This window comes from Rhamphochromis sp. 'chilingali' (assembly GCF_963969265.1).
Source record: "Rhamphochromis sp. 'chilingali' genome assembly, chromosome: 14".
Classification (NCBI taxonomy): Eukaryota; Metazoa; Chordata; class Actinopteri; order Cichliformes; family Cichlidae; genus Rhamphochromis; species Rhamphochromis sp. 'chilingali'.
In genome coordinates this window covers 18,818,858-18,843,730 of record NC_137941.1, presented here as the reverse complement: position 1 = coordinate 18,843,730, position 24,873 = coordinate 18,818,858, and the positions used below count along the sequence as shown (strand labels likewise).

Genomic DNA, 24,873 nt, shown 5'->3' with positions numbered 1-24,873 from the left:
TTCACTTTTCAGTCCATCTACAAACAAATATCATCACCCAGCAACAAACAAGTGAAGGGAAACAGTCCACAGCGGAAGTATACAGAAAGATATTATTTTATAACAAACATAACTTTTTCCCATTACAATAAATATTTTATTTGTCTAAATCTACAAAAACATAGCTCAAATTCTAAAACTATACCTTACATACCTGGGGGTATTAACCCTGGAATTTAAAATAATTCACGTGAATACGGGCGTGTGATAACATTTAGCAACATAGTGCATGTTCACAGTTTGTGGGCTTACCTATACACTTGCTCAAAATAAGCCATTATACCTTTTTCATGTGAGATATATGATATTTTGCTAAATAAACTGCACAAGAATGAAAAGCAAAGTTAAAGACATCAACAAAAAGGTGACATCATTTCCGAATATTTATAATTCACTTAGAGAAAAAGGAAACATTGTTAAGTACCTTTGGATGTCTGGCCACTGGTAGAAAAGCTCAAAGGCTGCGTTCAGCTGTGATAGACCGCCCAAAAGGGGAAAACAGAGAAGCGTAGCACTTTATCCGACCAAATTGTTGACATCTAAGGCCTCAGGATTTAGTAAAAATGCAGAACCCAATTCCTGATTCCAGATTTTCATCTGATTTATTCATACCTATGCCTGAGACATTTACTGCTGCTTAGTTTGGTGCTCTGCTCGTATAGTTCGAAACAGTGGTTCTCAAAGTAAAGCCAGGGGATCCACAAGGGCGAAATTATGAGCTAAAGACAGATAGATTGTTTTCTATCATTTAAAAGGGATTGGAATCATTTGCAGCACTAAATTGGGTGCACCCCATGTTATATTTGGGCCAGTAGAAACTCTGGAATGATTATGACAGATGATATCAATCTTATGTGAAACCACTTACAGTGCTGTGAGAAAGTCCCCTTTCTGATTTCTTACTCCTTATTTATTTCTTTATTTGCATATTTGTCACACTTGAATATTTCAGATCATCAAATAAAATGTTAGTGTTAGAAAAAAATAACCTGAGAAAACACAAAATTTTATTTTTAAATGATTATTTCATTTGTTAAGGGAAAAAAAGCTCACCAAACGTACTTATCCCTGTGTGAAAAAGTAATTGTCCCCCATGTTAAATCATGAATTAACTGTGATTAACCACATATTTTTGGAAAACAACACAGAGAGCCTCATTCTGACACTGTTGTGTCTCCTTTTCCAATTTAATGGCAAATCCAAGAGGGGATTCAAAGGATAAAACATGGACTAATATAAGAGATGTAATGACTGAAGTTCAGTTTAGTTGGCTACACTCAGGCCTAATTACTGTGAGACCTGCAGAATCAATAAATCCCATTAACTAGTCAACTTCGCCTGACCAGGTGAAGTTGACTACTTGACACTCATGCCACAATATAAAGAAACGGATGAGAAACCAATTCATGGTTCCATTAATTACAATGAGTCATCCAGATCCTAAAACAGCAAAGGAGCCTCAGACCATGACACTACCACCACCATGCTTGACCGTTGGGATAATGTTGTTTTTATGAAATGCTGTGTTAGTTTTATGTCAATATGTAACACAACAAAAAACCAAGTTATTTACTCATTGAAGGGTTTTTTGTTGTGTTACATATTGACATAAAATTAACACAGCATTTCATAAAAACAACATTATCCCCACGGTCAAGCATGGTGGTGGTAGTGTCATGGTCTGAGGCTCCTTTGCTGTTTTAGGATCTGGATGACTCATTGTAATTAATGGAACCATGAATTCTGTACCAGAATATCCTAAAGGAGAATGCCCAGCCATCATTTTCAGCAGGTTATGCAGCAGAACAATGATTTGAACAACCAGTCATCAGGTTTTGGCTATCATCGCAAAGTTTTGAGTAGCTATTTTTCCTTAATAAATGAAATCAGCATTTGAAAAATACATTGTGTATTTATTCATATTGTCTTTGTCTAATAATATTGATCTGAAACATGTAAGTGTGACAACTGTGTAAAAAAAGGACGGGGTGCTGTTTAGCTTGGCTTGTTAGCCATCTAAGTAGCAGACAAGCATTAAGAAACTGAGTTATTCAACATCATCCAGCGATTCTACCACATCAGCTAATGTGGTGTTACGATTGTTAAGGGCTTCTTGAAACATATTTTTTAGAGGTCCCTGGCCCCAAAAGTTATGTAATGCTATGTGAGAGCTATGTTTTGTATAAATAGGGTGGAAGTTCTATGACAGAAGTCCATTATAAAACAGTCCTATGCTACCTCGGTAAGAAAATTTGCAAAACGTCTTGAGGGCTTGACAGAGCTACCTTAGAGTTACCTTAGAGTTACGGATTCATGGAATGTTCCTCTGTTTCTTGGTTGTAGACCTCAAGGCTGAATCAATTCAAAATCATTTTGGTCCATCTTCTCCAGCATGTTAGTGAGTCTTGAGCTAAGACCTTTTCTCTATAATCTTCAGAAAATATTTTGCAGCAGTACAAGAACAAATAAAGCATCTGTGTCTGAACAACTGTTCACATTATCAAATCATGAACATTACTGTACGATTCATAAATATTGTACGTTATCCCTGAAAGAACACCACCATTACCACAATGGTGCCTCTCAATGCACAGTTTACCCTCTCATCTCCCTGTGCTTTCTAAGCATTTCTCAATCTGAGAAATGTAAAATATATGTTCTCAGCCGACGGCAAAGTCTTTACTTTTTATGGATGTCCTCATGCCGGATGATCTTGTAGGTAACCCAGTAGAAGACATTGAAGATGAGGAAAGCCAGAGGAAAAGCGGCCCGTGAGATCGTGTCGATCCTCTTGGCTCTGTCCACAAACTTTTTCCTCATGGTGTCTATGTCCTTTGAGGCTGATTGTTGAGGGTTGGGAGCTGGAACAGCATTTTTAACAGCTGAGCCATCCTTTGTTGGCAGACATTGGCTCATGTTGTAGCCGGCAAAATTAAAGCGGCCTTCACGCAGATCGTCATCCTGAAAAGTGACATGCACATGTGGATGAGTTTGCTAGAGCTTTTTAAAAGCCTGCAGCTCAGATGTTAGGCTTTACTTTGTAATGACTGAAGGTTTTTCAACAAACCCACATGAACATGAACATTAATCATGAGATATTGCACTTTCAAATTAATTTAAAATAAACTCCCAAGATAACCTGATGCACAGTGGCGAAAAAACATTTACAGAGATTGCTTCGGGAGATGAATCTTAATCCATCCATCCATTTATTTCCTTCTGCTTATTCAATACAGGGTCACATGGGGGTGAATCTTAATTCAGACAAACAGCAATAAAGGTGCATGTGTTCAGCGCCCCTGACAAGTTTCTATGGCTATGATAGCAAATAGAATTAGAGCTAATAGGAAGTCAGCAGTTTTGCAGGTACTGGGATAACAAAACAAGACCATTATTATTATGTTGTATTCTTTTATTCTGGAGGAACTATAGCAGTTCCTCCTGGGTTGCACATGAGACTTCCTTTTTCTCCATTTAAAAGATTGTCATTCAAATCAACAGCTGAAAGATGGTAATTGCCACATACTTGTAGTTAGAATATGTGCTTTTTGTGATGTAAAACTAAACTGACTCACACTGACAATTCATCCAGCTCTTTGGACAAAATTTGGTAGAAATTCATCCATCACATCTGAAATCACAAAGGCCAGTATCACGGTGGCCACAGTCAACAGTATGATGACCTACATAGACTCTGAAATATCATTTCTCCTTTCCTTTTGAAGTTTTTTCCCTTTTTGTCATACAGTCCAAATAAAACCAGTGTTTTATTGACTGACTTTATATGACCTCATGCTTCCTGCCTGCCGATCACCATGAGTGTTAAATCCCTGGAGTTTGGCTGATTTTATTCTGGGACTATTTTTCCGACTGAGCCTACTGCCTGCCCCCTTTCTCATGGACAGTCTGCCTGTGTATGACCCCTGCTCTGCCCATTAAAACAAGATTTATAGACTTTTATCCAGAGCTCTGTCCGATTCCTGCATTGGAGTCTGCCCTTGGTTCGAGCACATTATAGTTAGGCTGCATCTTTCTGGACTCATGAGCTTTATACCAAATTCTAAAGTAATTCACTTGGTAAATTTTGAAATATGAGTGAAAATTTTGACTTTTGGCATCTTTTTTGACTTTTGGCACCCTACGCTGTGTCACTGCATCATTTCATGTCTGGCACTGATCACCACCTGCACTCATGTATATATCTTTCTACGTAGCACTCATAATTCTTATTCTCATGTATATATCTCATGTATATCTCATGCACATATCTTTCTTTCTACATAGCACTTTAATTCTTATTGTCTGCACTGAAGCACCGCAGCAATTTCCTAATGTTGTAAACCTCAACATCTGGCAATAAACCCATTCTGATTCTGATTCTGATTAAACAAAAAAAGGGCGTGAGACTTTACATACCTGATCTACTGTGATTCATGCTCTGAGCCATACAAATGTTTTACAAAATTTAAAGCAATCCATCCAATAGTTAATGAGAAATTTTGTTTCAGACCAAAGAGGTATTATTGATGCTCATCCTCAGAGACACACTACTTCTTCTTCATCTTCTTGTTCTTGTTCTGGTTTCTTCCTTTAGGGGTTGCCACAGCAGATCATCCGCCTTCATCTCACCATATCACTGGCACCTCTCACACCACTACATCCATCAGTCTTCCCTGTAGTCATCATTTTTTCCTCCTGCCTGACAGCCCCATATTCAACACCTTTTGCCCAATATATCCACTATCCCTCCTCTGCCCACGTCCAAACCATCTTAGCTATGATAATCAGCATGTTTGATTTGGCAAAGGTTTTACATCAGATGCCTTTCCTAACACAACCCTTCCTATTTATCCCATCTTGGGAACGGCACTAGGAGTTCAATGGCTTGTGGGCCCCACCTGTCACTGGGTTCCCAGAGACAAGCTGCTAATGTGGCTAAAAAGTTTGAAGAGCAACCATGTGAAGACTTCGAAAGCCTACCTTGTGATTCCTTCTTTGTCTTCGCCTCAGGCGAAGGAACTCTTTCTGTTGCCTGGAGACAAAATTAACCCCAGCATATTCGAGCAATGCAGCAAATACAAAGAGCAGACACACAGCCATCCAGATATCAATGGCTTTCACATAGGAGACCTGGGAGAGAAAACAGATGTTTTTTGTTAGATTCTTCAAGCTGACAGCATTGGCTAACAGTTAAAATAAAGTGTGAATGTAGCCTTTAGCTGAGAACGCTATTTAATTTTTGTATTTCTCTTTTATTAATATTAAACTTGAGTCCTATGTGTTGTTGTCTATCAGTTGTTCCACAGCCACTTTCTGTGTTTTTCCTTTTATTTTGATCCTTCAGTTAATTGTGACCTCTAAATAGCTGTAATTACAGATAATGTTTGCTAACAAGTGTGTCAGAGCTGCCAGCAGTGTCAGTGATTGCGTGGCTTTAACAGTAGCAAATAATTAATGTCTCAACCGCTAAAAGAAAGAGAACTGTGGCATTACTTTGTACCTGTAGTTCCCTGACTTTGATCTGGTTCTTTTGAGAAAGTGAAGATGAGGCTGAAACCTTTTTCTGCTCATCAGTGTGACCCCATCCTTTCATGACAGCTGATTAGCATGTGGAGAAACATCTCTGGTTCTAGAGGGCACTTAAGGCATATTGAATTGTTGTCCGTGCACTGAGGCTGTCAAAGGCTTGCCTTTAAATATTCATCAGCATACGTGTCTTTCATATGAGAATCTCTGACAGGGCTGAGGCCTTTTAGTGCTCATGTGCAGACTGATGTGTGACTGATCATCATCTGACTCGTGTTGTTTCTGCAGTACCTTTAACACTTGATACAATTTTTTTTGTTACGCCTTGAAATGACCACAGTTTATGACAAAAATGTTACATATTGTGAACTGTATCAGGCCCAGCTGTGCTTCTACAAAAACACAAAAATAGAGTATCTTATTCTCTGATGTATTACAGTGGCTTTCACAACAGCTCTGAGCTGTAGTTTAAACAGTCCACTGTGGAGAATGCTTTGATTTGCTTTGTTTGTTCTCTCAATTGGTTCAGTGTTTATTTTTGAGTTATAAATCCATCCTCTGTGTGAAATGTTGATGCCTGAGTCTCACACTAAAGGAGCAGCACCCATTTTCAGCTCATTGCACTGACTGCCTAAAGAAGAAATAGTAAAATCTGTTTGATCCACTGGTTGCTTTTGTTTCAAGGTACAGCTGGGATTCTAGGTGCCTACAGCTACATTAAAACTGCAGGGACCTACTATCTTTTTAATAAACCATGAATGCTTTCTAGCAGTGTCAGACAGAATTTATTCAAATGCCAATTACAGTTATGGTTATAAAATCTATTTTTTCCTTGATTGCATTAATTCAAATGATAAATATTTATGACAACCACTCAAACAATATTATTACATAATGGATGTAAACGTACAAAAAATGTAAAAACTCAGAAGTGGATTTATGTACCAGCGATCAGTCTTAAATAACAACATTTGATATTTAATATTTAAACTGCTATTTGACTTCATACTGACTGCATTGTCCATCCTCCGCTCTCCTAGCTGAGCGGCTGAAACCTGTCCAGGCTGTCATAGAGTCAGAGGGAGGGCCTCGAGTCTATCACAGGGCTCACCCAGAGAGACATACATCCAATTAACTTAACAAGCATGTCTTTGGACTGTGGGAAAAAGTCGGAGCACCTGGAGACAATCTTGCCAGCAGACATATATTTAACTTGCATATCCATAACAAACTTTCACTTTTAAAAGAAATATTAATCTCTTAGGTTACTTCCTGTGTGCTCTCCGTTCTTGCTTTAGAAAATTTACCCTGTGATATGACATGAAACACTTTGGCTAATCACAAGTCTTTTCAGACCAGATCAGGTGAGTTGTACAAATTACTATAAACAGCAAAGACATCTGTGGGAACATGGTTCAACGTGAGACGCTTATGAGAAATATCTAACAAAACCTAGGACTCAAGCTTCATATGTTTTTGCCACATACAAGGCTTGTGCTTATCTGCTGGAGGAAAACAAACAAAGGTTTTACCTTTGGAAGAGAAGCCCTGGACCCAGAGCTTTGGGTGGTCATGGTAAGCACAGTGGTGATTCCCAGCGCCACTCTGGCTGGAGCAGCATCCATATTAATCCAAAAAGACACCCATGAGAGGATGACAATGAGGAGAGAAGGAATGTACATCTGGATCAGGTAGTAGCCCATTTGGCGCTCCAGGTGGAATTTAACTTCAATACAGGTAAACTTCCCTGTTCATCAACAAGAAAACATATTTAAAAATGCAATTCAGCCATCAACCTGGGAGAAATGTCAGCTGTTTGAAACATAGACATAAATGCTGACCGGTGTTGTAGTGTTTGGTACAGTAGCCCAACTCCTTCTCATCCCTCATGATAAACTGAGGCAGGGTGAGTCCCTCCGACACCTGTACTGCACCGTTCTCCAGCCACTCAAACACCAAGTCATTCATGGTGTATCCAACTAGAGCCAGAGAAGAACGGGTGAATTTAGTAAGTAGATTCTCATTTTAGAAAGTGTAGCAAAAATCTGGAATATAAAAAGATCAGCACTTACAACTTTCCAGTTGCATCGTACAAGTTTGGACGTCCATTGGAAAGTTCTTCAGATCCATCGGGCACGATAGAATGAGAGTCAACCTGTAACATGACACAAGGTCACAATGTAAAATGTAACAAACAACAGTGTTATTTGATGTCAAAAGAAGGCTTATTAACACTCAAACTAGCAGCTCGACATGCGTATTGAAAAAAATCTTGAAAAATTAGATTACAGTTGGTACTTTTTTTTAGTTGTATCAGGTATTGGCTGCTCTTTCTCCTGTGTCATAACCTCCAACATATCATGTAGGATACCCTTCAGCAGGTTCCTATTACACTTTCATTACTGCAACTTATTGTTTCTGTGATGCATTGTGGTCCACAGTCTGCTCACTCTGTCATTTCTCTCATGAATGGAGACTGCAGCTAACCACCTTTCATTTTTCTTCTTGGCCCGCGATACCTTAACACCTGAGCACCACTCAGAGTTGAGCCGCTTTCTAAATGGACTCAGAATTGATCTGCTTTATATCGCATCGCTGCAGAGAAAATTGGATGTTGCATGTGGCTTTTGTATTGTAATAAAATGCAACACATTTTACAAGTTTTTTTTCCCCTTTTTGGCCTGTACTTGTGGTGGTATGGATCCTAAGTTTTCAAACATCTTTTCATATTTAATAGAAGACCAGCATGGAGAAAAATACCCCCTTCCTTCTCAGCTCTAAGTTTGGGCTTTACTTTAGATTTTCACCAGCGCCCCTGAGATTTACTTGTCCTCTTGCAGTCGTATTGCACATGGGAATGTGCTGCGGTTCAGAAAATTATACAGTTTCAAAGAAATGATCACAGTGAGATAAAAATCTGTTTCAAATTGCATGCTGCAGATTGACAGTCTTTGATGTTTAAGAGAAAGTGTAAGAAAGGCAGTAAGTGAACATGTCCTGCGGTAATCTGAGCATTCAGCAGAGATTTCTGCTTCAGCTACACTAATATCAAACTGTGTAAAAGGCAAGTTATTATTGCCGCTTCCTAATCTACCAGTTATTTTCCTCATTTTGTCCCTTTAGAGAACATTGGTGGTGAAAAAATGTCCAGAAACTTTTTTGTCCCAATATCAAAAAAATAATAATTATTAAAACATTTTCAAATAATGATGCTCTAGTGCAGTTCTTCAGCCTTTTAAAATTGTCTTTAAAAACCTGTGAAGTACTACACCTGATGCTGTAGAGGACAGTCCCATCCTTGAAGATCCTCAGCAGCTTGTTGTCTGTGGTGACATCATGGAAGTTGGCTCCTTTCTCGTTGGCGAAGAAGAGGTCAGGCTTCCATATGGAGTCCAGCATAGATGGGTCCAGGTCAAGGGAGGAATCTGGGTATTTACTGTACGCCAGCCGAGGGTCATTCCACTTCTGCCGCAGGAAGATGTTCACTCTGTAATCCTGCGGAGATGACAGGCGGCTTTGCATATTTTGCAGCGCAGCGATTCGGGTTATGAGAATGCATGCTGATGGAAAAATGTCAATCACTGGTATCAGTTTTTAATATTACATAACCTTCTTTTTGACAAGGTAAATACAGGAAATTTTGTATTTATTTTCTAATACACAAATCATAAATGAAATGCATCTTTAGACCAGACAGTAATGAATGTTTTTGGTGCTTCCAGTGTGTTTTGATGATCATTTTTTAAAACTTTTATTGCAATGCAGAAGGATCGAAAGCAATCCTGTAACATCAGTAATAATCCATGAAAAGTAATAAAAGGAAAATGAGTGACAAATGTGCAAAATTTATATCATTCAGCAATACCATCAAAATTAATCTTAATTATCATACATTTGTTCTCATGGCAACTTTCATGACTACGTATTGTTGCAAGCTGCATTCACAAGCCACTGACCTCACCATAACCTTTCTTATTCAAAATTATGCAAGAGAAGCTAAATGAGGTGTTTATCAGATGCAGAGCCTGAAGAGGAGGCATCTGACAGCACAGTTAGCAGTAGACTGAGTGTCACACAGCTCAATGTAATTGATATGTCACGATGATGAGAAGCCCTTATGTTGCTTGACATTTTATCAGCATATTGGCGGTTCCAAATATCTGTATGCCCGTCTTAATACTGTGTAATTTCCTGGCAACCGTACATGTTCCACCTCCTGCGCAAATTATCATTTTCCATTTATGATCTAAGTAGTTATTATCACTCATTACGATTTGATCCTGATTAGTTTCAGTGCAACCCTGCAGGTTTTATATTTTTACCCTTCAGGGGCTGGATGCCTTCACACCTCATGCATTGCACATCAGTTTGTTTGAAAGCCCCAGCCCCCCACTGTTAATTATTGGCTCTGCTTAAGTGACTTGTCAGGATTTGTTGTATGAAATAGTAAAACCAGACTCATGGGAGCAGAAACCAATATTTGACTGGATAGCCCGCCAATAAACTTTTTGATGGCAAAGAACTAAATCTTATTTAATGAATAGGAAGACATGGCATGGAAGGATGTTTTAAAAAAGGTCAGCAAGGCTAAGTAAAAACAGGATGATTCAGTCGTATCTCTATAGGAGAGGTCAGGGCTTTAAAACATGTCCAAACACAACGCTCAACTCACCATTGTAGTTTCTGCTATAGAACCAAAGCTGTTGATAAATATGTTGCAGGTAACATTAACTGGTGGACCTGCAGGTTGAGGAATAGATAACATATTGACACATTGTACAGGACAAAAATCAACCAAATACCAGAGGAACTCACCATAGTTGTCTCTGTGACAGAGCCGAAACTGTTGATAAAAATATTGCATGTAACGTTTACAGGGGGACCTGTGAAATGGAATGACAATGACATGACAGGAAAAAGCCTTAAACCATACGTATTATAAAGGATGACTGGGTTTCAGGTGGGGAAGATATTTTGACAGGAAAACGGAAAATATGCATTCACAGAACAAACGGTGTTTTGAACTTTTGTTTTTGAGGGAGCTTCGGGGCAGGAAAAATCTATTAATTAGTAAAGGCATCACTGTGTCAGCTTAATGTTATAATGATGCAGTGATGTCTTGTAGGATAATGTAGGCAATCTTTCAAGGTTGTCGTGCTGTAAACACATTTTTCTTGTGTTTACACAACACAAGAGGAGACATGCACATGCAGATAGGAGCATGCACACAAACACAAAAGTACCTTTGGCTGAATAATCAATTAGAAATCCCCACAAAATGTAATGTTAAGTACTCTATTAACTAAGAGTTGTTTCAGTATAAACAAAATCGCAAAATAACTGGTTTTGGCTTCAGAAATGTGATTATTTTATGTGACGAATTTTGATTTGGATGATGAAGCTGGGATTGTCACTGACATTCCCTTTCTTTTTACTAAACAATTAATTTCTAATCAACTGGGAAAGTCATCTAGAGTATTTTTTTTTTAAAGTGAAAACACTCTGGTTGCAGTTCTACAACAATCTTTTCTTCTTTGTATCAAATCTGAGCAGTTTCTCTCCAACACTGTGAGTAAGAAGTGCCCGGCATGCTTTGATGAATAGTGTCATCTTTTTCTGTATAGAAGAGGCTGAGCTGAAATCTCTTTGCGAGGCTTGGCAGGTTATGTGCCATTTAAAGTCAAAGCAAATCTTTTTTCGCTCTCTCTCTCTCTTTTTCTCTCTGATAAGTGGAGCTGTAAGCCCTTCCTAGTGCCCTTCCCCTGTGTTTTCTTCATCAATATTGCATGGAGCTTGGTATTAATATTTGCCTCAGTTTGTCGTTAGCTTGCTACATTTAACAGTGGAAGCAGAAAAATATGGCAGTACCTGCTGCTGACAACAAAACTCACGCAAAGGAAATCTAGGGCAACCTTCAGAAAATGAGTTCAACACTCTTCAAAGTGTGACTAGCAGGTTCAGAAGCAAAATCATCTATTTACGATGAAGTGAGCTCATGCAAATGTTGGGGGGGAGGGTTCTTGCCAGAAAATGTATGCGTGTGCATTCAGAACTCTGTGTGTGTGTGTGTGTGTGTGTGTGTGTGTGTGTGTGTGTGTGTGTGTGTGTGTGTGTGTGTGTGTGTGTGTGTGTGTGTGTGATCAGAATAAAGAATAACCGGAAACATAAAATCAGGCTTTTTTTCTTTTTGAAGGCTAGAAGTGATGCATCATCCCTCGGCAAAAAAAAAGAAAAAAAAATGCCAGCTGGTATTAAGCAGGCTATCTTCCTCTTATCTTGAGTCCATCTCAGCAATAAACATTTTTTTCCCTTTGCCTCAAATGGGAAGGAAAGATCTGGGCCATGTGTCTCTGAGTCTGATTAGCTCCTGTGGTGTACTGTCTGACTGCTTCAGCTATCCAACAAGTCCCTGTCCACCTGACCCAGCCTGGAGTGGGCCTGAACGCCGCTGGGCTAGCATCTTCTCACTCAGCTCTGTTCCAGTGCTGTGATGCTGTGTCTGTCCTCAGCATCACAGCAGCAACAACAACAGAGGAAGTCAGTAGCCTGCAGCCTTGCCACGGGGGCACCATCCATCATTTGGCCTGTCATGGTGGCATCCTTGTCTACTGCAAGAACCAATTTGTTTCTTTGTGACGGAGATATTTACAAGCATCCCTTTTAAATGATGTTATCCTGATGGGGATTCTGCTTTACACATTTTCAGGAAATGAAAACATGCACGCAATGTTATAGTGAGGAATTAATTTGTGGTTTCATTCAAGCCGGAACAATCATGTTACTGATGACTGAAGTGATTGTGTGTTCTGAGTCATTTTAGTGAATCATATAAGTAAAGATGCCCAACTTGCTGTGTTTCTAGAAATTTGTGGGGCGTGTGGAGATTATGTTAAAACATAAAGATCGTGACAAACAAACCTTTAAAATTCGGTCTTATTCGCGCATCATACCCAGACGTGCGACCCATGAGTGAGTCCAGAAAGTCTGATGGAGACAGGTTGGAGGATGATCTGGAATCGTGCTCCTTGGCGTCCACAACTCTGGAACGCACACATGGTGAGAAAAATCACTGGATCACACAAGTCAGAGCTCAGAATCGGGAGTTAAACCTTATCTTTCCCCTAGCAGCTGCCTCGCAGTGGTGGGCACGCAGAGCGAAACCAGAAAAAATGCGTTAATGCGCACAAACGTATCGGATGGGATTTCGACGTCGTGGGCTTCTCCTCTAAGAAAGGATTATTCTGTTGATAAAGATTCACGCACAGATACCACACCACGCTGTAGCCATGTTTTAACGCAATGTTGAGTTGCCAGAGGGGAAGGGAAAATACCATCACACGCGTAAACGTCTCTGTCACCATTTAAGTACAAACCAAATTTCCCAATACGAATATTATTTGTATTAATAATATTTTAGTTAGAGAATAATCTCGACAAAACAATCGATGATTAAAATCTTAATCAAGAAAGAGTTTTGAAAATAAAAGCACATCATATTCAATTACCAACTTTGTTCAGAAATTTCTTCACTGTCGCTGCTTTCATGTCGTTTCCCTAACATCGAAAACTTCTAACATCTAAATTTCCAAACTTTACTTGGAAGAGACAAAGTGTTTCACGGATATTGAATCAAACGTGTTTGATAAATAGACTCGCCTACCTGAAGTTGTTTGTCTCCATCACATATATGAATAAAGCTGCTAAAACCTTAATAAGGGAGCGATTCATTCCTGGTGGTTTCCCCATGTGCTCACTTTTCTATTTCTTCCATATGTTTACATTAGTCAAACACATAATCCAGATAGGGACCCCGCTTTTTTCCGGACTAAGTCGTGGGCGTTTGGGTCTTCTTTTGTCACAGGAATATACAGGAGACATTCCTCAACGCGGTTTCATGAAACTCCCGAAAACAGATTTGTCGAAGCGTAGGTGTGAAGAGACATCAGTCCAGTGGCCAGACGTAGAGAAGCTGAAACTCCAAGACGCATCAGCTGGAAGCTCTGCTTCGGTGGCGCTGGCTGAGATGTAAGAGCGGGCTTTGAGAAGAACAGCCCGTTGGCTTGCGTTGTTACTCATGAAGTGAGATCTTTCTCAGGTGGGGGGAACGTCAAGGAATGAGAGAGGAACGCCTTTTTCTCATTTCAGCACTTGGACAGCTCCCGGTTGAGTTACGCGCAAGCGCAAGGCTTAAAAGTGGCGGACGTGAGTTGGTTTTCAATAAGTCAAATAAACGAGGAAGGTAATCACTTGAAAGACACTCAGACATTGTCTCCATTGTCTTTAAATGACGACGCTTTTAAATGATAGCATTTACCTCACGAGATCGGCTTAATGGGGGAACTCTGGGAGCGCGCAGCTGCGCGTAAGAATCAACTGGTTTTAGAACATTTCTTGTGTTTTCTAGAGATGATGCACGGCGTTTAAGCTGAACGGTGGTGTGGGCTTCTAGTTAAATCGACATCTACTTAGGATCTGATTTATTACAAAGCAGATCTATTCTTCAGGGCTGCCATTATCATATTACATATTGTGGGTGTATAACATAAAACTGACTGTGTGACTCTCACTCCGTTTCTGTCTATATATTTGCAGTGTTGTTGTTTTTTTTTTGTTCCCACCCAAATGTGTTTAGAGCAACCTACGTCCTCACAGATATCAAGAGTGTAAACAAAGGAGGACGCACCAGCGAGATGCTGCTGGGAGAGTATTTGGTACCCCGGTTGCCCTGGAAACAGATTTCCAAGGCACATCATTGGAAATGCTGAAAGGTTGGCCTCCCAGAGCGAGACCGAAGAGAAGCTGACTGACAAACACAAACGGAGACAGCAGGAAATAAAGGCTACTACAGGGTGGCTGTAGCCTGAGGGTGGAGGAACTGAGGTTTAGAAGGCCGCCACACAGATTTGGGTGATAACTGTTCAATATATATGTATATAAGCTGCTGGTGGTGATGCAGAGAGTGGATAGGGACCTGGCAGTTTGAGGATGTGAGTGGGCTGTGAGGCTTTATGGACCACAGGCATGAATGACTCATTCCACATGAACGCACAGGCATGTGGTGAGGAGGAAGCAGCTAAACTTAGTGAGAAAAGAAAATATTTCATTCACTTCAAGCCAAGTGCAGGACTCCTGTTGTAGGATTACTGCCAGCACATCACACGCTTATTGCACTTTAGCCCGACACTTGGCTACTAACCAGTTAACAGATCATCTTAGCCCTTCTCAGGTCAAGCCGTCACTCCCCTCACCCCACCCCACCGCCAACCCCTTTAATGCTGTCATAAAAGTGTCACTTTGTATCTTATGCTCAGGAAGGCATGGCTTGCCATAGTCTGCAGATTTAACATTGATGTATCAACAGAGGTCTTGCGTATGGCTTGTTCTGAAGTATTATAAATACTGAATGATTGCATGAATTATTGAACAACTGGCACATGTACTGTTTTTCATAAATACTTTCAAGTTAAAAACAAAAACAAAAAAACAAAGTTTGTCTTGTCTTGTGTCAACCATTTATGTGGATAACTCCACTTGTGAGCGTGTCTGGTTCAAGGCAATAACACCTATAAAACCCGGTATTTTCTCTAATGAATACATTTCTCTCTGGTAAGAGCCAAAATCGTCTTTGCACTCACGCCCTTTATTTCCCATCTTTGAGACAGGTGCACTTGGCATGTCTGTGTAATGACACCAAACCAGAGCTTCAATTGGCCATTAGTTTCCATAAGGAAAGACTTCAGCCCAGGTGGGTCACATAATTAAAGGAGAACAAGTCAGATCTGCTTGTCACTGAGGCGAGAGAGTGTGTGTGTGAGACAGAGAGAGATGTGGGCCTTTCTCTGTGAATAAAACAGGACAATCCTTTAGACAAGAAATGCCTGTCGGTCTCATTTATCCAGCAGTTTTCACATAGCTATTAAAAATTACAGGCTCGGGACAGGCGCTATTTTAAAGCTTCCCACCCACAACAACAAAGACTGGTTGCTGCTGCCTGTTATTCTTTGGGGAATTAGAGGTTTTACATCATCAGCTTTATTGTGATGTCCATAAGGATTTGCTGCACAATTTATAACTATGAAATTAAACGAAGGGGCTTCAACTTTATAATCTCTCTCCTATAGAATTGCAGCCAAAACTAATGCTTGTTTACTTGTTTACATTTATTATTGTCCATACAACTATTTATTTAGGAAGAACAAGTTCTGTGTTGTCTGGGTAGGTGGTCATTATTGATCCTCATCAGTAACTGCGGAGTTGTAGACTGACTGGAGAGCTCACCTGGAAACAACAAGCAGACTTTACACCACCCTGATGCTCATATGCACTGGACTGAAGACAAGTGGGAGCTTCGGAGTATCCATTGCCTCATCGATTCTTTGTATCTTTATCCCACTTAATGACTTTTCTGCTCTATAATTCAACTCATGGAGCTGATCTCGGGGCCTAGCAGGGATACGGAGAGGTAACTTGTGGCTGGAGCTGTTTTAGAGAGACAACATGCCGGAGGAAGAATGCAAAGGATTTAATGAGGGGATTCTTGAAGACAAGCAAGGATTTGAGAATTCTCTAGTGCCAAAACACCCAACACAATTATCATAAGCTCTCTCTCACAGCGAAATGAAGCTATTTTGAGGTTCCTACATTCCACACAAGAGAATGATAAAGTCATTTAGATTATACAGTGCAAACAGTTTGTCTGCAACGCGGTCACATGAAACAATGTTTACTCTTCTCTAGGTATTACAGCTATGGATTCATATGAACCCCAAGCCAATAAAAAGCCTAAATTCTCATAAGGATGCACCTCCTTATAGGGTGTGTTATCCCTCAAGCTGAGTGAAGAGAGCAGTGGTGGTCTTCACTAAGACTCATCTGTCAATCACAGCGTTGCTTCATCAGTAGGAGCACACTGACAGCCAGAGAGCCTTTCTCCATCACTGAGCACTGAAGACCCACTGATCCACAGTCTAGACCCCCATCCATCCTCCACAGTCACTCCATGTCTACACATTTAAAGAGATTAAAAGAAACAATAAAATGCCACAATGTTTCTACAGGATGTACGCATCTTATCGAATGCGCTGCTCAGTTTCTTAAGCAATTACTTTTTAAGCAACAGTGACTCCATCGTGTTTTACTTAGATCTACATGTCGGGACATCTCCCCTGAGTTCCAGTTTCTGTGCAGTCACCCGAGCATCAAACAGCTCATCTACATGTACTTTTTTCTTGGCCAATGTCTGCTCCATGTTGACACAAACTCATAATTTATCTATTTCTGGCTTGTAGGCTTGTCTCGCCGAGAGTTGTCACACTGGTTGTGCTGCTGTCAAAATGATGCAAGAATAAATTGAAGACTGAATGCAATTTCAGTTGCTTAACTGGTTTCAATCAAATTTTCCTTTTCACTGCCTTTAAAAAAAGATATTTATGGAGAAAACCGATGAGTGCTCTACTGAGTATTCTCAGTATTCTCTCAGTGGGAAAACTTCTGTGGCAGAGATAGTGTCATTATGACATGTGCCATTTAGTGGTGTGTGTAAAGGTATACAGTTAAAAGCTCACTGGCAGAATACAAGATTTGATGTGCTCGCACAAATATTAAAATGATTAGCATGCAGCCTGTCAAATGGAAGAATGCATTAAAGATGACTTGCTTGTCACATTCAGAATCAATTTGAGCAGCATACTGTTCCGGAGAGGTTTGTCTGTGATGTTTCCTGCCCCAGTCGGGAATTTTAAATTTAAATACTGCTTAATGTTGAAGAAATACAAAGAGGCAAAAGACTGCTGACAGCCCACAGTAACATTGTTTGCCATTATCAAGCATCAGTGTCTTTCTGACTGAACCAGTGTCACGTCTCGTCTCATTCTCATCATGTGTGTCTTGATGTAAAACTACCAGAAAGGTTTACTCTGTCACAGCTGGGCCACATCTGAATTTACCTTGGAATTTTCTTTCAAAGCGGTCCCCAAATCTGACGACTGCCCAGCATGTCTTCATGCTCGAGTTCACGTCCACACTTCCCAAACCTTTCCTATATCGGTTGTTTCTTTTTCTTTATTAAGCACTAACATTTTTAGCAGATGCTTTAATGTGATTGGTTACATTATAGCTCACCCTTTACTGCTATATTTCAGATAAACACACTATTAAAGGGAATCAGAGCTTTCTTGGTAGTAATGTTAAAAATGTCCGTTCTAAGGACAATCAATATCCACGCACAAGTATAACTTTCAAAATGTGGGTTGTATTATACCCCAAAAAGATTAATAATAATATCAACATACATAACCATAAAAATAGTTATTTATTTCTGTACTTGTTTAAGAAATAAGCCGGTAAACTAAACAAACCTACTCAAAAATAAGGCTCTCCTAAACAAATATTTTGTATTCTAGTGGAGAAAACATTTCAAAGGCAAAGTGGGGACAATGGCTATATCAAAGAAAAACAACAACAGAAACATAATTCTCCCCTATGCTGTTGCAGCAGATGGTTTAGTCCATTTGGGTGACCTCTGTGTTTAAACCAACTCCACCGTAGATTCAGCCTCCTCTGAAGGACTGGAACAAACCGCAAGTAACTCAGGAAAACAGTGGGAAATAAATAATGCAGCTTCTATAAATCAGTGACAAAGCCTGCTAACAATCATCAAGGTCCTGACTAATCTAGGGACGGGGTTTGGTTAACAGCCAATTCCTCACACTTTTTAAAGAATTTTCTCACATGTTCCAAAACCCGAAAGCTGCTTTAAAATCCATGACAGAATATGCACACTAACAATGTATTCAAACAAACTACGGCTGATCTACTTTATAAAGGATGTAAAGATGCAGAAGAAACCTTTATGTTGAGTTCATTACATCATCCACATTTTGTAGTTTTCTTCTTTATTTAATCTCATTTGTTCTTCACTCACCGTCATATCTGGCATATAAAGCATTACACAGCCTATCCTATTACTGTGTTAATAGTAATCTATAAAGAGCATTAAGTCCCACATGAAGCTGTCACTGCAAATGTATTTCTGTTGTTACTAAATGAAATGATAGGACAGGTATGCTTTATTATTCCAAATTGAACTCATCTATTCTTGATGCTTTGTGAATGCCTTCTAATAAATCACACTCAATAAAAGCTTTATATGGTGCACCTTCTTTTATTTAAAACTGCTCTACAGTTTATAAGTAATTTAAACGCAACGTGGTGCAGTGGTTAGCACTGTTGTTTCACAGCAAGAAGAGCCTGGGTTTGAATCCTGGCTGGAGCATTTCTGTGTGGAGTTTGCATTTTGTCCTGGCGATTGCTCTCTGGATACTCTAACTTCCTCCATCTGTCCAAAGACATGCACGCTAGGTTAACTGGTGATTCTAAATTGGCATGAATGTAAGCCTCTGCCCGATTACCGCCAGGATACACTCCAGGTCCTGAAATGGTTAAGTGGAAGATATTCACTTTGTAATCAAGTCATTAGTTAGAAATTATTAAGAGAATGTACTTTAAGTGTCACAATCTATGACGTTTATTTCTAATGGAATAAAAGATGATACTAGTTTAAGTGATGGGCCTGATCTGGAAGTGTTACATAAGCCGGTGAGAGAAGATTCATAATATGGTCTGAAATTTATCAGTGCCATCTTTACCTACACTTTAATTCATTCCCAACCATTAATCACATGTGAAACATAACCCCAGAGTTACATTCTTCCAGATCCTGCTCTAAATAACAAATTAAATGTTATCTGTTCTGTTCATGGTTAAAAAAGAGTGAAAAGTGAAAATGGATCTTAGCAAGCAGAAGTTTGATGGAATCAGAAGAAATATAAAAGGGAAAAGACAAATTTTAAGAAAAAAAAATGAAATCATAAAGCTTTGCAGAAAGTCGGCTTCTCTTCAGTTTTTCAGAAAAAAGGAAAAAAAAATACTTTAAACTTGATGAATGCAAAGTTATTTCCTCTAAACCCATTGCCATGGGAACAGTGCTCCAACTGTCTCTTCTATCTACAACACATGACTATTGTCTTCTTCAAAAGCAATCTTACAGCATTCACAGTGTTTGTGCGTGCATGTGGGGGAAACCGCTACAGTGATGTTTTAGAGAAAATTAGATTCAAATAATTACGAGGATAAAAGTCGTTTGTTGGATTTTCTTATATATATATATATATATATATATATATATATATATATATATATATATATATATATATATATATATATATATATATATATATATATATACATATATTTAAATTGCACTACATTTTGAAAAGGCAAAGCTTGGAAAATTGTAGTCATGTCAGTCACTTGTGGAGAATAATCATAAGGATGAAATGAGAGCCACAGCTGCAGAAACCAAAACATAATCTGGGTCACAAAAGATCAGGTTTTTGGTAACGTGCCAGAGAAAAAATCCATATTATTATTAGAAGAAAGGGAAAATAATGACATTAGTTAGGCTCTGTAATTCCCCTATTTGGACTTCACACTCGGTTTGGACTGCCACAAGGTCAAACTCAATTTCAACTTGTAATTTCTATGTCTAAATTGTACTCATTGGCTGAGATATTTAGCACCTCCACAGAGCTGCCAGTGAGATTTGTGAAGAGGAAAAGGGAGACAGTGATGAAGAGGAAGAAAGGAAAAAGGATATTTTTGCATTTTCCCATTTTATCAAATCTTGAAATAATCAGTAGGATTAAAATTGGCAGATGAGACATTTTTGAAATTCAGAACACGATAGAAGAGGTTTTTTCCCTGATCGTGTTTAAACAATAAACAATGGCTTACACGTATACATTTATAATGCCACAACGTCTATGACTGTCATTGTTCATAACGTCTTTACACCGCTTTCACTACTCTGGCACCGTTATCACTTTGGAACCATTTTTAGCACACTGTGAGGCAGTAAACACAGTTTCCATGGAAACATCAGTGAGACACACATTGATAAGCGGATTGGAGCAGCTGTATTTCTCTGATGACGAATGAAACCTCAAAAGCTGAGAGGGTTTCAGCTGGCAAACACAATTAAACAGTAGCCCGTATACTGGGGAAGAGGGAACCACATAAGCAGAGGAATCTGTTTGATTTGTCGTTATGAGGAAGATAACAAATTATTCTTATCTGGTTTTGCCAAAAGCACCCTCTGGCTCTGCCTGCCTCGTCTCACCAAAATCCAGCCAGCGGGTCTGGTTTCTGTGTCTCGGAGCAAATGGGAAACAATTTCCAATTAGATTTTACTTTACAAATGATATATTGATCTGCTGTAGCTGCACTCATTAAGCTGGGGAGAGACAATGAAGCACAGTTTAATTTGGCATCAGTCAATTGTCTTTACCAGATGGAGGAGAAGACGGAAAGGTCAGGCGTGTTTTTAAAATAGTAACCTCCCCAGAAATCACATTATGAATTGTTTTAAGCGAGTACTGAGTACAATGATCGTGCAAATGTTAGCAGGAATAATTTGATTATATTGCCCACTTTGTGGGAGGATGCGCCACAGAATTAAACATACCTATTGTTTACTGTCACCCTACAATGTTTGACCTTCACTTTGCAAAATTATAGTTTTCTCTTTATCTTGAAGACATCTTGTACTGAGTTGATCAGTATTTGATTATTGTTCTTTTTTTTCCCAGGAGAAAACTTTCCAGCCCTTTTTAATAATGTATAAATATATAATTTTAATGAAACAATAAAGAGTATTTTACATTTCAGGAGAAGCTCTATGGAGGATCAAAACTGCCCATCAAAAATAGCTAATATCTTGTAGTGAATACATAAATATGCCATTAAAAACCTAAAACATTATTCTAAATAACATGTTTAGGCATTTTTGTTTTTATCAGACACTTATGACATTGATATTTATGTCTTCATGTGCACATTTATTTATTCAAATGTCATTTATTTTATCTGAGTGATTACTTTGTTAACAATCTCTGGACTGGAGGCAGTCAATTTCAATTCATGTTATAAAATTTAAAAAGTTGACCTCATGAGAGCCTCCTCATTTGCATACTAGAATAAAAATCTATGAACATTAAAATAAAATATAAAAATAATTACATTTAATGAAGTGAGTAGGGGTAAAATGTGATAAATAAATAAATAAATAAATAAATACTTTGGGTTATTTGACAAAGTAAAATAAACACACAAGGAATTAATGATAGATATTTTTTTAAATAATTCATGCATAAATCTATAGAAATATTAAAATAGTGTTTATTAAATGATTTGTTTTACTTGACCAGTACTCTTCTCCATATATTTAATATTGTACACACAGAATATTTTATATGAAGAGCTTACAGTTACATTCTGTGCTATGTCTTCTAAGGTAATAACCTGAGTCTCAGCTGTTAAGAGGACATTTGGAGAGAACCTCCTGATAACAGTGCGAGTGATGGTGTCATGAGAGCCGCTTTGCCTGACAGCAGCACATCTTCCCTCTGTGGCTGTTGTCCTAAAAGTGTTGCACAGAAAATACACGAGCACTGACCCCAAAACATCTTTTTTGTTTTTCTCCTACAAAGCTCAGAGAATGCCACAGCTTCATCAACAGCATGCCGATTAAGGTGTACAGGTGTAGAGGTGAGCCGAAACAATGACAAACTGTTCTGAATGTTCATCAGTGACATAAAATAAGTTAAAGCACAGATAAAGCATGACACCTTTTTCCTAAAAATTGTCTAAAAAGGTTTGACACATCTTAGAAGCGTACATTTCTCATTCTGTGGCCGTATTGAGTGTGGATCAGTGTGGGAGAGGCTCAGTGATGAACTCGCTCCCCGCTGGCAGTCTGATGGGTCTGTTTTCTAATGAAACAGGGCCTCCAGGGAAAGTAATGACACTCTACTGGCCTCTGTCACTGAGCAGAGGCTCGCTATGTTCCCTCTCTAGAGTAGTTATATAATAGTTAATGATTCAGGAGCACAAACATCCTGAAAAAAGCCCTTTAGGCAGCAAAATAAATGCATGCATTAGGCGTGATAAGTAAGATTAGATAATTTACTCTTTACACTTCCTATAACAAATTACCATATTTAAATCAAAGGAATTTGGGTCAAAATGCTCAAGCATGCCAGAGAGCTACATTCAAAAGCTTCAGCTCCTTACTAATAAGTCAGATATATAATACACACAATCTTCTGTGTTATTGTGTCCATCATATGAAACCTGAAGTTCCCATGGTAAAGATGAGCTGCTGGAAAGAATACAAAACCCCCAGAAACACCAACATAAACAACATACTGTGGCAAATTTACAGAGTATGCAAATCAAATTCATGCAAACACTGGCATATTGATTTACTGTAATAATAAAGGAGAAGAAGTATTTTCTAATGTAATAGATTATTGATTGATTTCCCCAACCAAACCAAAGAATAAACGCTGCGGTAACGTCACGGAGACCTTTCAGATGAAAATCCGTTTGGCAAAGAAGTAATCACAGCACTGATGGCTTTTCTGAGAATCGTGTCTCGTTTGTTGAGGTAAATACAAAACCAGAGTGACACATTGCCATTTGAAGGTCACCAAACCTGCAGATGAATAACATATGAGAAAATGTAGACCTATTTATCTCTAATTAGGAGTGGCATTGTGTTTGTTGAATACAGCAGGGTGTTATGAGGCATTATTTTAATATAAATCTCGAAAGACGCTGCAATTGAGTTCTGGCATGATTGCCTTTGGGAACAGCAATAGTTTCAAAGATAACAAATGTTTATAGAACAAGTGTTGAAGGTTATCTATTCAATACATTGATTTGGTAATGCACTGTATTGTACATCAAGAACACCACGGGCCGTTTATTCGAATGAGGAAGGAGGAAAATTGTATATATATAATCTGCAGTGATCATAAAAGATGTAAACGTAATCACAAAAGCAATCAATTATTTAAAAAGAAAGAAGTTGAAACAATTTGGCAGCAGATGGGCTTTGATCAAATGTAGCAGCTGACACTGTTTGAATCATCCAAGTGTGAGAAAAATGATCACATCCAATACCCATTTTTTTCTTCCTTTATTTATTGATTGCATTTTACACATTTGGTTGGATATAACTTTCTTTTGAATAGTCTATCACCTGTTATTTTCCTGTGTATTTTTGGGGTATTTTCTTTACATATAAATTAATATTTTACGTAAAACTAAATGCTGGCATTTCACAATCCAGTTTCAGCTTCTTATTCCATGGATTTGTATTATTATTGCTATTATTATTTTTAATCTATTTTGGAAGAGTTCAAGAGCAGGACAGAGATGTGAAGCACGCACTCTTGCCCGCACAAAACTACATGCTTTCATTCCAGACTCAGGGGAGACAACAGGAGAGCGGCTGCTTGGAGGTGATACAATTCAAGTAGCATAAGGCGCCTGTTATCCAATGAGTTGATAATTTCCCTCAGGTAAACTCGAGCACTCAACTTAATCTGTCAAGTAACATAACAGGAGTCCTCTGGAGAAATTTCACTTTCAATATTTGTGATGGGAAAAAGAAATCTTATTAATATAATGTGTTAATTGAAAATGCCTAATAAACGAATGATAAATGGCCAGTAGGGCTGTATATGTGTGATTTCTAAAGGCAGCTGTCTGCTTCTATTATACAATCAAACTAATGAGGAACACTGTTGGAGTTAAACACTGAAATTAATGAGGTTTAACTCTTGCTAACTCTTATTTGTCTGTGCTTTATTATTTTCTTAATAAGTGACATCTAAAGCCACGTTGTTATCTAGATAATCTCCTACTTGTCAAGCTGCCTTGACTTCGGTGTATAAAACATGCACTCCAACAACATCAGACACTGAGCAATGACACAGTTAAACGGTGAACCAGACTATTTATTTACTTATCCCGGTGTGAAGCTGCAGCATAAAATTCACCAGACAGTTTTGATCGTGCAACAGAAATAAAAGCACTTTCCTCTCTGCAGGAAATCAGTGGGACAGTGACAAGCATGCACAGAACCGGGACCCCGAAACTCAAGCTCACTGTGAGAGACTTTCACAGTAAATGAGTCAGCAGACAGGGGACAGATTTGTTGTCAAGTGTAACATTTTTGTAAACAACAGACTTTAATGTGAAACTTAAGAAATCGGATGTCTTCTCTGTGGTTCATGCCTTTTTTTGAAGCAGTTATAATAAATAAATAAAAGGGGCAGCCCATAAACTGCTGAGTTTATACAAATGAGGATTTTTATCACAACAAGGAGAATGGACATGTCAAGATTTAGGAGAAATTCTACATTATGTTTTGGCTTCTTCTTCTGTACTTTGTGTCTCTGA

General features: G+C 38.7%; 2 protein-coding genes across 6 annotated transcripts in view; one reads left to right on the top strand and one right to left on the bottom strand.

Moving 5' to 3' along the window:
- The window catches only part of fancb (FA complementation group B), a 28,265-nt gene extending 13,125 nt beyond the window's left edge, over window positions 1–15,140 (top strand). The window contains exon 9 of one of the 3 annotated variants that reach the window (XM_080903618.1): window positions 14,218–15,140. In XM_080903618.1, coding sequence (XP_080759744.1) covers window positions 14,218–14,330 — 113 coding nt within the window. In that variant the 3' untranslated portion in view covers window positions 14,331–15,140. Of the gene's footprint in view, window positions 1–4,633; window positions 4,942–14,197 lie in introns of those variants that run through there. The other 2 variants (XM_080903619.1, XM_080903617.1) reach the window with 2 other exon arrangements.
- On the bottom strand, window positions 1,748–14,176 carry glra2 (glycine receptor, alpha 2). Of its 3 annotated transcripts, none has more exons than XM_080903623.1 (9): window positions 12,484–14,176; window positions 10,381–10,448; window positions 10,238–10,305; window positions 8,837–9,060; window positions 7,638–7,720; window positions 7,407–7,544; window positions 7,098–7,312; window positions 5,020–5,169; window positions 1,748–3,000 (listed from the first exon to the last, which is right to left on the bottom strand). In XM_080903623.1, the coding sequence occupies exons 2-9, from the start codon at window positions 10,427–10,429 to the stop codon at window positions 2,719–2,721; spliced, it is 1,209 nt and encodes a 402-aa protein (XP_080759749.1). In that variant the 5' UTR covers window positions 10,430–10,448; window positions 12,484–14,176; the 3' UTR covers window positions 1,748–2,718. The 3 variants fall into 3 exon arrangements, with proteins under 3 accessions (XP_080759749.1, XP_080759748.1, XP_080759747.1); XM_080903622.1 differs by lacking the exon at window positions 10,238–10,305 and having other exon boundaries at window positions 12,484–12,605; window positions 13,226–14,176; XM_080903621.1 differs by lacking the exon at window positions 10,381–10,448 and having other exon boundaries at window positions 12,484–12,605; window positions 13,226–14,176.
- Window positions 15,141–24,873: the final 9,733 nt, after the last annotated feature.